The sequence below is a fragment of the Sorex araneus genome, chromosome 2 (assembly GCF_027595985.1).
Source record: "Sorex araneus isolate mSorAra2 chromosome 2, mSorAra2.pri, whole genome shotgun sequence".
Classification (NCBI taxonomy): Eukaryota; Metazoa; Chordata; class Mammalia; order Eulipotyphla; family Soricidae; genus Sorex; species Sorex araneus.
The window spans coordinates 291,905,967-291,921,586 of record NC_073303.1 but is presented as its reverse complement, the minus strand read 5'-3'; the positions used below and the strand labels follow the sequence as shown (position 1 = coordinate 291,921,586).

The 15,620-nt window shown below is 42.7% G+C and overlaps 1 protein-coding gene across 5 annotated transcripts in view; it reads right to left on the bottom strand.

Moving 5' to 3' along the window:
- The window catches only part of DGKG (diacylglycerol kinase gamma), a 242,530-nt gene that overhangs the window by 177,025 nt on the left and 49,885 nt on the right, over positions 1-15,620 (bottom strand). For all 5 annotated transcript variants that reach the window (XR_008628503.1, XR_008628504.1, XM_055126218.1 and 2 more), the window contains 3 exons: positions 9,719-9,795; positions 3,012-3,177; positions 2,435-2,497 (listed from right to left, as the gene is read on the bottom strand). Coding sequence is in view for 3 of the 5 variants with exons in the window: in XM_055126218.1 (XP_054982193.1) it covers positions 2,435-2,497; positions 3,012-3,177; positions 9,719-9,795 (306 nt within the window). In the remaining 2 variants the exon portion in view is untranslated. The remainder of the gene's footprint in view (positions 1-2,434; positions 2,498-3,011; positions 3,178-9,718; positions 9,796-15,620) is intronic.

Below are 15,620 nucleotides of genomic sequence, written 5' to 3'. Positions count from 1 at the left end.
TTGTGTATATGGAATGACCACAGCTTCTTGATGACAGCTTCAAGTCCAGGTGCTATGACATAAATGTCTTCATGTGTGAGTTCTTGGGAAGCCCTGCCTTGTCCCATCTTTCCTCTTAGCCTCTGTACTGCCATCACTACTTTCCCACTGGGTCATGTTGGCCCCATGGAAAGACTCTCAGACTAGATGCAGAAGACGGATATTCTCCCACGGGGTTGTGCTACATGGTGTGTGATCTCGCATAAGTTGGCTTACTCCCCCACATTCAACTTCATCTTTTTTCTCTTACAATGGGGACTTGCATTTAAACTGTCTGGTCATGTTCTCACGGGACATGAGAAGTGTTCATGAATATACTGTGAAGTGAAAAACAAAGTTGAATTCACAATTACATATAAAATCTGGTGACAATTCTGTAAAATATTTTTAGAAAAAGACCTACAAAGACATGTATGCGCAACCGCGTTGGTCGCATTCTGCATCCTTCCTTCCTACGTTATTTTGTTCCTTCCTTCCTCCCTCCTTCCCTTCTTCACTCTTTGCATTTTCTACAATATGGGCAAAACAAATTATAATTGGGAAAACTAAGAAAAAAAACAAGATTAAAATCTTGACTTGAGATTTTAATATTACAAGTTGCTGGAATGTTTCCACAATTGGATAAACCACATAAAAACCGAGACCAGTTTTTCACATTTTGGGGATTCCTCTTGAAGTTGTAGATACTTGGTCTAAGAAAGTCTCTTGGTAAAGAATTGGCACCAGATGCTTTTCAGTATTGATTTTTTTTCTTAGAATCACAAAGCTTCCAGTTTTATCTTTTCTTCATGAGGAAAAATGTATGTCACAACAAGCCTGAGTCTATTAATTTTAAGCTTAAAACTTATTTTTGACTTAAATTAACATGACCAAGGAGCCATGGATCTAGCGTGGTGAGTGGGGTGCTGGTCATGGAAGGGTGGTGGTAGAGTCTCCCCTGTTACTGTCCCTGAAGTTCATAGGGGGTATCAGTGCCCTTCATTCTTGCTTTTTGGCATCCTATCAGCAACTTGGGATTTGCCAAATTTAAGGTCCCGAAGCATTAGCAACCACTCTCTGCTATCCATCTATGGTGAATTCTTGATCTCACTGGTCCTTCTGTTAAACATGGAAAAACGATAATCTTTCAAATAACCTCTTGGCTGTAAGTGAAAAGGATTAGAACTACATCTAGTATCATTGGAAGATATCTTCTCTTCCTAGATTCTTCATTATAATAAGTTCTCATATGGTTAAGATAATCTCTTTTATATCTTGTTATTTATAGATATTTGAAAGAAACCAGAAAGTTCCAAAACTTCTTTGTTCTCTGTGCATATCACATAGCCTGAAACTTATTGCAAAGCTTAATTTTTTTTCTCCAGATGATAAGGCATAGGAAATGCAGTCTGACCTGAGATTTTCTGTACTTGAAGCTCCAAGAACAACTTAAAGGAAGGGAGACCCGAGAGTCCTTCCATGAGTATAGCAGGTCAAACTGAGACACTTGGGGACTAAGGGTAGAGGTGCAAGGACATCCTGGCAGACAGTGATCAGTTCACAGGAGAGTCAACTGCTGGAGGGTGGCCAGGACAATAATTTCCAATACTTACTGAACACCTATTACATGCTAGGAACTGTTTGAAGCATGTTTCACATGTACCTCACTTAACCTTTCTAGCAACACTTATTACCATCTCTTGTTATAAATAGGGACACTGAGGCACAGAAGGAGTGGATGCTTTAAGATTGGTGAATTTTGGATAGAATCCCGAGCTCTGCAGGACACACAGAGGTATAGAATCTCTTGAAGTCTCACTTCCTCAGTGTGTGTAGCAGTGTGATCTTGAAGGCTCAATAAAATATGTAATAAAGCAGGTGCTTGGCACATAGATCTTGCAGACATCATCCGCCTGCTTTACACTGCCCCTCCCGAGTGATTAAGATCACAGCATTTGACTGTTGCTGGAAGTAAATCACAACAGTCTCAAACTCCTGCCTTACTCAACTCCAGCCACTAACTACAACAGTCAGTGGCCAGCCCTTTGCCAACTTCTTTGCCAACTCTTTTCTCTCTGTTTTTTGTTCTCTCTCTCTACCTCTCTCTGTCACTGTGTCTCTCTCTGTTGTTCTCTTTCACATACACAGAGACTCAAAGTCCAATCATACATTTTTTTTCAGATAAAGTGCCCCTCCCAAATCCCATGCCCCACTGTAAACCCATCAGAAGTAAACATTTAATAACCCTCTTTTAAGAATCTTCCACCCCGTTTCAGAATCCCAGCACTGATGACTCATGAGGTCCCATGACATGGAGGCAGACAAGAAGATCAACTTCTGCTTATGTTTTCCCACTCTCCCCCAAGGGTGAGGTATTACCCACTCCTTCCCCAAATCTTCTATCCCAAAGGCTTACCTGCATCTGGGGCACAGGCCTCATCTGCTTTGGCAGCATTATCTTCATTTGGGATGTTGGGATCTAGAGAACAAGGAGAAAATATCAACAACAGTCTGTAACTGCCAACTTCTTACAAGGGGCCAGTAGGGGCGCTTCTCCCGAGTCTGGACCACAAAGTGTGTGTGTGTCTCTGGGTTACTGTCAGTTGGGTTCATGACAACTCCTTTGGCTTAACTTTCTTCTCTCGTTATAACCCAAGATCCAGACAGAAAGCGACTCTACCTTACCCTTCCTTTATACTCCCAGGCTAGTCCCAGTCTGGACACAAACCCTAAACGTGCTCTATCCATGAAAAGCCTCTTGTGGCCCTGCTGTACATTAGCTGGTGTCTCCTCTCCCCCCATGTTCCCCTCCGATCTGAGTGGTGGGATATTTATTACTACTAACTATAGGCCCTGAAAGAAGAATAGGCCTGCCTCCCTGGTCCCCATTCCCGCCCCATAGGGAAAGTACTGCACTCAGGGAACCCTATGCACAACGCTATAGTAAGTGGGACACATTTCCCTTCTATCTTGGAGAGTGTTGGTCCATGTACCTGGGCCACAGGCCTCGCTGTTGCTGGCCCCCTCCTTTGGATGGTCAGGGGTCTCCTGTCTGGGCTTCTGGCTGAAGGCCAGGAAGAGATGTGTACTCAGTGGTTGAGGAAGGTCCACCTCCAGGTATGACCTCATGAACAGCTTGAAGACATCATAGCTAATCGGCTGAGAAGGAACAAAAGGGAAAAGTCAGTGGAGAAAGGCCCAGGAGAGAGAGAAGAGGAAGGGGGAGCTGGCAGGGGAGAGGAAGGGAAGGGGAGGTAGAAGGAAGTGAGAGGATAGGTGAGGGTGGGAATGAAAAGGGTCGGGGGCAGCAGGAAGGAGGGAAGAGAGAGACCAGGCTGGTGGTTATGGTTAGGGGCTGGCAACCGAAAGAACCAGAGAAGACTTAGACATCTGAGTAGGTGGAGACTGAGCACTGTGGGGGCTCTCTAGGAGCCCAGGCACATGGGAGGGATGAGACCAGTGCCCTGGAATCCTAGTGAAGGCAAAGAAGGATGTAGTGGAATACATGAAAAAAATCATCTCTTCTGTGGTATCTTGATTTTCTGCCTGTTCTCCAAGTGAGGTGATACCCAAGTGGTCACATCTCAGGAGATGAGAAGGAGGAGAGAAAGGGATAGGCTCTGTCCTTCAGTGCTTCCCTAACTGACCTTCCTTCAAGGCCACAGGGGAGCATGTCTGGCATAGCAGCTCTCAAACATGTCCTTGGGAAGGTTTTCAGTCACCGAGAGAAGCACGGGAAGCCAGGGCAGAAGGGAGAGCTGATGCATACCCTAAATCTGATGTCTCCCTCCTGTCTCTCTCCCAGCACTGCCTGGCTTCAGGTCCAAGGCTGGGAGCCATCACACCAGAAAGTGCTGTGGCACCCAGCACACACTCCATAGCAACAACAGTTGGCCATGAGTCATCGCTGGCTTGAGCTGTGATGGCATCAGATTCTTCAGCAACTCAGCAGAGGATCCTGGAAATCGCTCGAGGAAGCACCGCTCTGAGTTCTGCGGGGCAGGGCGGCTTTGGTGAAGAATAACAGCGATGATCAGAAAGTTCCTTTGGGGCATCTACTTGGCTCTCCTTCCAAGAGCCTCGCAGCTTGTTAAACCCCTGGTCTTTTCTGGAAGATCTAGGTGCTGCCTTCCTGGATCTGAGAGCTGGTTTCTATGCATACAGTCAGGTTCAGGGGGGAAAAATCTTGGTTTTGCACTTGTAGGCAGGGCTCACTGGGCCCCAGCCAGAGAGGTGGAAGTCTGATGTAGCTGGACAGAGGACAGAATTACAGGACCTCAAAGCAAATGGTGGACTCATTTCTTGTGAGCTGTCAGTACCCCCATGCCTTTACTGTCCCTGACTCTGCTCTATCTCATACAGCCTTGCCACCTTTGCCCTTTTCTTACACACCTTACCCCCTTTTTCTGTATATCAGAGAAAAATCATTTCGTCCTCTTTTCCCATGGGTCTATTACACTGACCCACGTTTCCATCCTCCCTGCCTGTGACAGCATCTCCCAGCATCTCCCAGCATCTGCTTTCCTCCCTGTGGGCACATTCAAATCATTGTGTTCCAAAGAGGTGACTACGTATTAGAACTACCAGCCTGGTGTTCCCTTCCCTTCCTGAGCTATGATTTCTAACTTTCCTTGGAAGAACTGAAAATGCTTCTCTCCAAACTTTCAAAATCATGTATCCCTTGATCATATTTTTTGAGCATGTATTCCCATCTAATTTATTGACAGATAATATACATATAATAATCTGCTTCTATACTATTCATTATAAAACATAGCAAAAGAAATTAGAAAATAGGAATCAGATAACAAAAAAAGCAGTGTAGACAGGTTTAACTTCCACAATCCAACAGACAGCCCCACACATTCCCTGAGTTCTGTGGCATGCACAGCCATCCCACAATCCCACTTTCGCCTGTGTTTGCAGCTGTTTCAAGTTCTGAGATCATTCTGGTCTCCCATTACTTCTGTGTACCCCCACCACTTTGTCCTCACTGAACTCTGTGTTCTTTCCTAGATAAGTGTCTATGCACTTTACATGAATGGCTTCCTTCTCTGCCTGTTAAAACTCTAAGCATCCTTTAAGGTGCAACCAAGATGCCACCTCTTCCAGGATACCTGGTATGATCTCCTGTGCCCAAACCACTATACTTTCCCACCTGTCTTCTGACACTCATGAATGTTTCATCTATATATAGTTGTTAAGCGACTTATTCAAGTCCAGTGATATATCCAGACTTGGTAAAACTCCTGAAAGGTAGTCAAATATCTTACTTCATCTTTGTATACCACCACCCCCATCACAATGTTTGCTGATATTTTAATGGATGTTGAATTCCTAGGGGATGTCCTTGGCTTTTTCAATGGTTACCAAGTTTGATGCACTAAACTGTATGCACCAAACCTTCATGGTACCAAACACAGTGCTGATGCTTAACAAAACCATGAATGAGGCTTGAGTCATTCCCTTTAAGAGACTCAGTAAAGACATTACAATTCCAATAGAGAGCTGAGTACTGACTGCTATAGGAAAAGAGATGGCAGCCAGTTTGAAAACTTACGATGTAACAATAACCGAACGTATGTACAACCACTTATGGCCCTAGAGTGGCAAAGAATAAATCCAGCAACATAGACCTTGCATGAGAATGAGCCTTGCATGAGGGAGGACTTGTGTTACAGATGCTTTGGTACCCAGTGATTTTCCCAGGTTGACCAGACTCCTGGTCCCATGCTCCTATTCCTGCATCTGCCACAGACGTCGGTGTTGAAAATCCCTGTCACTCCCTCCACATTGTCTGTGTTCAGAGAAACACTACTATGTGCTACTTTTAGAGTGAGAGCTTGGTCGCAAGAGAGTGCTGAAAGACTCTTTTTGAGCACAGACAAGGCTGAGAGTAACTGCTCAGTAAAGTGGCGTGATGGGAAGGGTGGGGGCCTAGAACCATCTCCAAGCCAGAAGAATCAGCCACCCCGAGGCCTGTTGGCAATTTCCTGAGACTTTGGGATAACATTTTAGGCCTTGCTATTGCCCAGTCCCCCTTTCTTCTCAGAGAATGCAACTTCTGGACTAGATGGACAATTACTGTCACTACAGCCAGAGTAAAGAGAAGGTGTGAATTCTTAGAGGCCGAGAAGGCAGGAGATTAACTGGATGGTACACTGACCCCACACTTCATAGAGGGCATCACGCTTAGTCTCTAGTCAATAGCGTCAGATGGGTCTAACACCGACCCTTTGTGGCTCAGGACAACTGGGAGAATACAACTTGCTCAGGGTGAGAGGTCTAGTGGCAGGGATGCAACAGGTACATGCGAGTTTCAGATCTCCGCGCCAGCCTTGACCCTGCTACTCGGCAGGACCCTCGCCTGCTCTCCCACGTCAGTGTCACTCCCTTGGCCCCTCTGCAGACTTTCCTCAGCACAGGCCCTTTCCCACAGCGAGCAACTTTCTCACGCTCTGATCAACACTCCGATGGCAGCAGGAGGCCATCAAGTTGATGAGAAATGAAACCTCTGTTGTTTCCCTAAGCCTCTTGCGGGACCTTACACCTACCAGAAGCCAGCCCCACTGTGAGAGAGAACAGAAGCAGAGTGACAGACCTCCGCAGGGACCCAGAAGGGCTGGCCTGGTGGAGGTGGGGGTGGCAGCTGCCTGGTAACTGCCAAGCTGCTGCCAGCTTGGGAAAGCTCCCAGGCCTTCACACCAAATTGTTCTCCTCCCACTCGGCAGCCCCAGGGCCCACAGGCTGATTAGCAGCTCCTGCCAGGCTTCGTTCAAGTGTTTCTGGAGCTGGGGGTGGTGTGGTAGGAGGGCAGTGAGTGTTTTTTGAGGGTTTGTTTTTTTTGTCATCTCTGCCATCTTCTTGGCATGACTTCTTAGCAAAGTTCTTTAGAGTGAGGCATACTCAGTCTTGCTCCCATGCTGGCCACTTTCCTCCAGTCCTAGTCTCCCTGTGATGATGAGCACTTTCTCCTCCGAGCCCCTCCAAGGCATGCTCCAGGGGAGGTGCTCTGGGGCTCAATATCAGTGCTCAGCAGAGAGGGAGCTGACTCAAAGATTGCTGAAAGACACTATTGAGGTAAGGGACCAGCTTTTCTCCTCGTTTGTCCTGTTTGTCACTTTCCTACAATTGAGAATGATGTGATTGAAGGACCTGAGGGAAGGATGAGTTGGAAATATTTTAGAGAGGGCCAGGGAGATTGTTCAGTGGTCACGCAAGGCCTGTATATGAGTCAGAACTGCATGGTCCCCCAAGCACTACCAGATGTAGGTCTGGGGGTCCCAGTGCTGCTGGCCAGAATAGCACCGTATCTGGTTGGCTAAGCAATGATACGAGTAGTCTTCCAAAAACATCCAACAGATTCTGGGGAGTGGGAACAGAAGAGGTACCTTATAAAGGGTAGCAATAAAAATTTCCTATAGTTAAGGTACATGTTTACAAAGGTGTTGACAAATTATGGTCGTGACACACAATGACCTCATCTCACTAACAAATGGGGGCACATTTCTTAAGGACTATAAAATGTTAGACACTTGGCAAAAATAATCTCATCTCATTTACTCATTTGCAATTTTTTTCTAGGACATAACAGTGAACAACAACAACAACAAAAATCAAATGGGAATGACAGACAGTTAAATAAGTTGTATCAAGTGACAGATGGTGAAAATCACGAAAAACGAAAGCATGGCAGAGCAGGGGGATAAGAAGTGTCAAGAATGAGAATTTCAAATCTAAGCTAGAGAAAGTGACATTCACTGAGGTTATTTAAGTGAATACTTGGAGGAATCAAGGAACAAATAATGGGAAAGGGATGTTCCATAAAGAGGCAAAAACAGGTGCAGAGATTAGAGTAGTCTTAGCTTGTTTTGCAGCATTGAGAGGGCAGTATGGTTGGACAGGAATGAGAGGGAGGTGATAAGAGGGATCAGAGAATAGGACGGTGGACATGGTAATGACCTTGACTTTTACTCTGAATAAAGGATGGATGAAAACATGAGGGATTGTTCAGTACAGCTGTGCAGTGATCTGACTTTAGTTTTGGCAGATTTTCCAAGATGTATAATAACATACTTTTCGTTTGTTTGTTTTGCGGCCACATCTGGCAACACTCAGGCCTTACTCCTGATTCTGCACTCAGGAATCATTCCTGAGGCTTGGGAGATCATGCACGGTGCTTGGAATCAAACCTGAGTCAGCCACCAGGAGGGCAAGTGAACCACTAGCTGTGCGATTACTTCATCCCCAACAGACCTTTTCAAAAAACTGTCAAACTCCAGAGCAGAAACAGGAGCCCCTTCAAGTGACTGAGTAAACCGGGCAAAACATGGTGATGCGTCTCAAGTCAGGATAGGAGCGCACAGGTGTTGTGAAGTGAAAGGGTTTGATGACAACTTGGATGTGGGAAAGAGAAAAGCTGATGATGATTCAATAGTTCTAGGTTGAAAGCTTTGAAGAATAGGCGTTGCCATTTACTGAAGCAGGGGAGACTGCTGTAAAAACAGATTTTACAGGGGAAGTTCAGGGAGCTCACTTTAGCACATTAAGTTTGAGGCGCCTGTTTGAATTTTAAGCAGAAATGTCAAGTAGAGGAGTGAGAGGAACACCAGGAGAATGCACTGAATCTCAAATTTAAAAAGCGGAGAAGGGGCTGACCAACTGTTTTCAATGTGCCGTTGAGGAAAATGGCCTCTGAATTTAGCCACATGGAATTCATGGGCTCTCTTGACCAACAATCTGACTGAAGGAGTGAGGTTGCATGTTGATTGTGGGGCTTTTAAGAAAATGGAACATTGAATTTTGGACAAATCACTGCAACAGCTTTTCTATAAAGGACAGAAGAGAAATGTGGTGGTAGCTGGAGGAAGAGTGAAGTTCAGGAGAACGTATTTTGTTTTTATACAGGAGAAATGACCGCATGTTTATATATTGATAAAAAGTATAGGAGAGGGGCTGGAGCAATAGCACAGCGGGAAGGCCTTGCACGTGGCCGACCTGGGTTCAGTTCCCAGCATCCCATGTGGTCCCCTGAGCACCACCAGGGGTGATTCCTGAGTGCAGAGCCAGGAGTGACCCCTGTGCATTGCTGGGTGTGACCCAAAAAGAAAAAAAAGTATAGGAGAAAGATGATGATAGTGTGTGTAAGTGGACATGTATGTGAGAGTCAGAAGGAGTAAGAGAGATAAACAGGGAGAGGGAGAGCAAGAGAAAGAGAGAGACAGAGACAGAGAGAAATGCATTCCTGAACCAATCAATGCCTGTCAATGGACTAAAGATGAGATTGAGTGTACAGGTGGGCATGGACTGAGAAAAAGGCATGGAGAGTTCATCCCTGGCTATGGGAGAAAAGGTAAATGGTGGAGACATGTGAGCATCAGAAGTGATCAGTTTGTGGGAGATCTCGTCTGATTGCCAAAATTTTCTTAGTGAACTAGAAAATATGGTTGTTAACTAAGATCGGGCAGGGGAACCCAACGTGAGAGATTAGAGGAGAGAAAAGAAGGTACATTATGAGAGTGAAAAGGGCAAAAGGACATAGGAAACAAAGTTCCAAGTAATACCAAATCTCCTTGAGATATGGGGAAATATACTGAGAAGTCAGGTTTTAAAGGTGAGCTAAATTATCAAGAAATTTTTGAAAAAGTTGGAATGTACCTTTTTTTTCTTAAAAAAAAGGCTGAAATGGAAATGTTCTTACCTCACGTAGGTCATACTGTTTGAGGCTCCCACCTTTATTGAATTCAGCCAATACATCCTTTATCTTCTTGGAAGAATCTAGGGAGATATAACGTTTATGTGAAACACTGGTAACAGCAAGTGGGAGCTGAGCTAACTAGATTCTCCCCGGTTAACCTGAGTTACGGTGGAGTGGGTACTCATGTCCAGGGCCATCTAGAGTAATTTCATTCCTATGTGACCTCTGATTTCTTTTTTTCACTATATTCTCTGTCTTACTTTATGAATTATTTCTAAATAAAATCTGATCAGTGTTATGTTCCTGCTCAAAACACTTCAATAGTCCTCAATTTCCTCAGGGTAAAAGCGAATCCACTTAGCTCAGTATAAGAGTACTTGATAATCGATTTAGCCTTCTCCTTAGTTTTTACCTTAACCTTGATTTATCCCAGTTTTTCAACCACATACAATCCTATTTCCATACATCCTTGACTACACTCTGTATTCCTTCATGAGTCTGTTCTCTGTGTTGCAACTTGACTAATCTTTCCAAATGTTCAATCTTTTCCAGAAGGGAAGAAGATCTGGGCCACACCCACGAGTGTTAGGGGATACTCCTGACTCAGTGCTCAGTATTACTTCAGCTGTTCTCAGGGGACTATGTAATACAAGGGATTGAACTCAGTTCCCCTGTATACAAAACATACCCACTAATATTTTGAGCTATTTTTCTAGCTTCGGAAAGCAACTTTATTTATTTATTTGGTTTGGGGGACACACCTTGTGGGACTGACATGCTATTTATGGCTCTGTACTTAGGAACTACCCAGGGAATGTTTAGGGGACCATATGTGATGCCAGAGATTGAACCAAATCTGGCAGAAGCAGTTGCACACGCCTTACTTTTTGTACTGTCTTTCTGTTTTCCCAATTCCTTTTAAAAATCTTTCTGTTACCAATGAAAGTTACTCATTACCTCCTGGTTTGCTACGTGACTTGTATACAATCCTGTAATACTTGTAATGCAGTGTTATACTCCTGCCTTTGTTCTAACATGAGTTTTTACCCACTGGCTAGTGAGTCTTTGTAAAGAATACAATATTGTGACACACAATTAGTGTTCTAAAAATAAAACACGATGCAATGAAATAATCATCTGTGTAGAAACTAAAGAACATAATTTTGGGGGGTGATGGGGTACACCTAATTTTGGGGGGGTGATGGGGTACACCTGGTTGTGCTCAGGAGTAACTCCTAGATCTGCACTCAGGAATTATTCCTGGAATTGCTTAGAGAACCATATGGAATACCAAGGGATCAAACCCATGTCAGCCACATGCAAGGCAAGTGCCCTACCCACTGTATTATCTCTCCACCCCCCCCCCAACATAAAATTGCATTGAATTAAATAGGATGAGTGGGAAGGCAGCTTGGACTCTGTCCTTGGTGCTGAAACAAAGATGAGGTTAACAAAGGATAGAGGTTTAGAAAATTCTGCTTACGTAGGAAATAATTCAGGAAGATGGATAGATAAAAGAAATAATTATTTACTCTTATATTTACAAGGGAAGTAGGAATCACAAAAATGCAAATTATCATCATTAGAAACAAATTCTGGATATCCTGGGTGTATCTTGTACTGTTATCAAATCTCTGGAAATGAACAAAAAAAGAAAAACAAAAATAGGGTTTATGTGCGCTCCCTGTCTTTCAATACTGTAGATATTCAAGACTTTATCATGCTCCACTCTTGGAACTATTTAAACATCTGAGCAAAGGGCCGTATCATTAAAAACTGACATAGATTTCCTTGGTTGTTTGGCTCACTGTATAGAGGCTGTGTTCTGTCAGGCCTCTATAAAGTAGATGTGCTCATTGGTTGGGGTTTTCTTCACGACTCTGCTGAATTGGATTCAATCAAGCACAAGTTATAATCATTTCGGGACTGAGACATATTGAAATGCCACTGGAAAATGCTGCTGTTGCCTAAAAATGGACATTTCTTTTTGAAATTCAAAACAGATGTCAGAAAACTAATAGCTCAGTGAGATCCAGGCAGCAGATGCCATCAATTTGGGTTGCTTCCATTCAATACAGAAACAGTGTGGATGGAGGGAGAGATACTGCAAGGTACTGTTGATGAACTGAGGAGATTATCTGAGTCATTATGGTAATAATAGCTCCGCCTTTCTTGGGAACTTTTACTGCATATTCTCACACACTTTGCCCTATCAATCTATGTATTTTGGTCAATATTTTCTTCGGCTAACAGGCAGAGATATTTAAAAGTTTAAACAAACCACTTTAAAGTCCATGTTTTAATTCAGGTCTAATCTAGCTCAAACATAAAATAACTATCCTGTAATTTTGTAAGCACCTTTCAATATTACTTCACAAATATTTGCTAACACAAGGAAAAATTTAACTAAACATATAGCCATTAAATGAAACTCTATGAAGTATAGAAGGAGAAATAAGTAAAATTAGGATTGTGGGGGGTTAGGTGAATGACTTATGAGAGAGATAGTATTTGGCCTTGGGTATAAAAAAGGATATGGTTTTGAAATGAGGGCATGAAATGGACAAGACATTATCAGCCAAGGTGAGCAAAGATGAGATAAGGTCAAATAGGACATTTAGGAATATTTAGGACCAGGGAGTATTTTGAGTTATATCTGGGAGTGGGAGTCTGAGTGCCAAGTTAATGATATTGATTTGAAACTATTAAATATTTGGATAATGGATTAACACACCTAGGTTTCTTGTACAAATGCTACTCAGGCAACAGAATAGAAAAAAGTTCAGAATTAAACCAGAGCTCAGTTAAGACTACACTTAAACCATATAAAAATTCTTCAAGAAGCAGCCTAATTATTTAGGAAAAAAAATCCTTTGACTCAATTTTAATGAGAGATTTTCAACTCAGCCAGAGTGGCCAATTTTAAAAATAAATAAAATCCTTAATTTTCTTAGCAAAAAGTTTCTTAAATCAGATTCTTCTTTTAAACTTAAGTAAGGTGCATTTGAGAGCATGGCTTCTGCAAGAGTAGTGTTGGGAAAGCATTTTGATTGAAAACTAAGGAAGCGAATTTACTTGAATGTCTACTCTTTTGATATTACTGTCATATTTTGGAGACGTCAGTTTCTTCTAAAAGAAATCCATTGGTTCTAATGTTCTACCAATCTATTTGTGAAATATTCTTTTTATTTATTGAAATATATGAATAATGTATATGTATATGTTTATATACTTACACATATCCAATCTTCACATTCAAGTAAATAGGCTTAATTTTATTTTTTAAAGATTGGTTGTGGGGCTTGAGAGATACTGTGGTGGGGAGGGCACTTTCCTTGGATGTGGCCAACATGGATTTAATCCCCAGCACCCCATATAGTTCCCAAAGCCCTGCTAAGTGTGATCCCTGATTGCAAAGTCAGGAGTCAGAAGAGCTAACTGTGGCACAAAAACAAAACAAAATAAAGTACATCATGCTTATTTGTGTGTCTTGGAAGAATTTCAAGCATGTTATACTAGTAAAAAAATAATAATAAACATACATTGTACTTGTAAAATTGAAGTTATTGGTTAAAACAAATGTCTACTCTAGTTTTTAGACCAAATTCCACATTTTCCTGAATTCAACTTAAAATGACTCCTTGAGATATCTAATTTTTAAAAATACACTCTGTTTGACAGAAGCAACCAAAATAGCTGTGGTAAACAATATCATCAACTAACATTAATTTCTTAGGAGAGGCTGCTAAAATCTCAGGGCTGAGTGTAATAGAGATATTACTGGTGCCTGCTCGAGTAAATCGACGAACAACAGGATGACAGTGAAACAGTGAACATTAATTTCCAAGTGGAAACTCCATAGAAACTGGTTTTGTTGCTTTGCTTGCTTGCTTGAGTCTCAGGTAAATACATTTTGACAAAGAAAAAGTAGAGAATAAATTTATATTTAAAAATCTCTGTTCAATAGCTAAAATCGAATGTTTAAAATTTCAAGAGGTTTCTGGCTCCTGGGAGTCCATGAGGGGTATTTCTCGCCACACTGTGATTTTGATTGGTTTTATAGGTTTTAATGAGCTCAGTGCATCAACCCCTTTCACTTTAAGAAGGGGAAAATCACCTAATTCTCAAATGTGAGACTCATCACCTGCTCCTTGCTAATGAGTTTCTCAGTCGGATTTCTCTTTCTCTGAGCAAATGGGTTGTGTTCTACCTAGTTCCATCTTACAGAGAATTAAGAACAATGAGAGACTTCTTCCAAGCATTTCCTGGTCTCACCTCAGGTTCCTTTGGTGGTTCTAACAGCTACAACCCAGGTAGAAAATTCCTTGTTGAAGCTGGATGGTAACATTGTCAGACCCAGAAGTAATGGAGCTCCATCATTCAATGTACTTAGGCTGTGTCTGCCATTCTTTTCAACAAGCCCTGTTGTGTTGAGAGCTTACTATATGCTAGGCACTACTCTGGGCATCTATATTTAATTTAGATATTCACCACTACTGTCAAGTGCAATTATTATCTCTATTGTAGAGAAGAGAAGTGCAGATTTTTAGAATTGAAGTGATTCTTTCAAGGGTTCACTGTAGCACTGCACTGTCGTCCCGTTCATCGATTTTCTCGAGCAGGCACCAGTAACGTTTCCATTGTGAGACTTGTTGTTACTATGTTTGGCATAATGAATATGCCACGGGTAGCTAGCCAGGTTCAGCTGTGCAGGAGGGATACTCTTGGTAGCTTGCTGGGCTCTCTGAGAGGGATGGAGGAATCGAACCCGGGTCGGCCATGTGCAAGGCAAACGCCCTACTCGCTGTGCTATGGACTGGAGCAGTCATTTTTATTTTTAACTTATCTCATGACATGACAGAGCTGTTGGATTCACTGTCTATTTGCATACTGTTAAGTCAGAGCAGGCTCTTCCTCTAGGGCTGGGTTCTCAGACCTGATGCTTGTTGGAATCATGCATACTCGCCTCCACTCTGGGGTTCAAACCTTACTGCAGGCAAACAGGAACCCATAAATAAGTATCTTTTAAAGTTTCCTGGAGACACAAATGTACAATCAGAGTTGAGAACCTCTGTTCCATACCATAATTTCCATGTTAGAAAAGGGACTCTCTTGTGAAGAGATATGTGAAATTTGTTTGGAAGAAAATTCCAAGTGATTATTCCCAAACGATTGCAAATAATGGGGAAATGTTTTAACCCTGCTGAATATAAAATTGCTGCACGTGGCAGACATTTCCCATTGTTTAAGTGGATAGCACCAAAGACTCCACTAAACAGGTCAATGTATTCTAGCTGCTTAAATTAAATCTATCAACAGCAGAGATATATTTTTGCATCAACCCACGCAGGCAGGACTATTGACCTGGGGTCTTTCCTCAGTTAGGCATTTAGAAAGCTTTGCTGCAGAGGAGAAGCACATGCTGCATTTTGGAGATAAAGAGTCAAAGGGGGAGAATGATCACCAAGATGTGTCGATGATGATGATTAGAAAGGTGGCGCTCACCACCTCAACTGGATGATTAAACCAAATAGCTTCTGTGACCAGGATCACCAGCTTTAATAATTGCCCTAAGGAATTCTGGTTCAAAATTGTCTAGGTGCCAAGAATCAGCTCTGAAACCGCAACCAAGCCTTTGTTCCCGATGTTTGAGAAAATTCAAGGCCTTTCAAGGAGGAAATTTGACTCCTCACCGGAGTCACCTTTGCCACCACATTTGTGTGGGACAGAGATGCTCTCCATTTAAACAAAGAGACAAATCAGAAGCTCAATCTTTGAGCACTGTCAGGAGCACTGAGTGCCCAACCCATCTTCCCAGCCAGGAGCAAGCAGGCTTCAGAACAGTGAGTGGGAAGCTCATCGAAGTACCAAGAATCAGAAGCAGAGGCTCATCCTCTTACGTGCA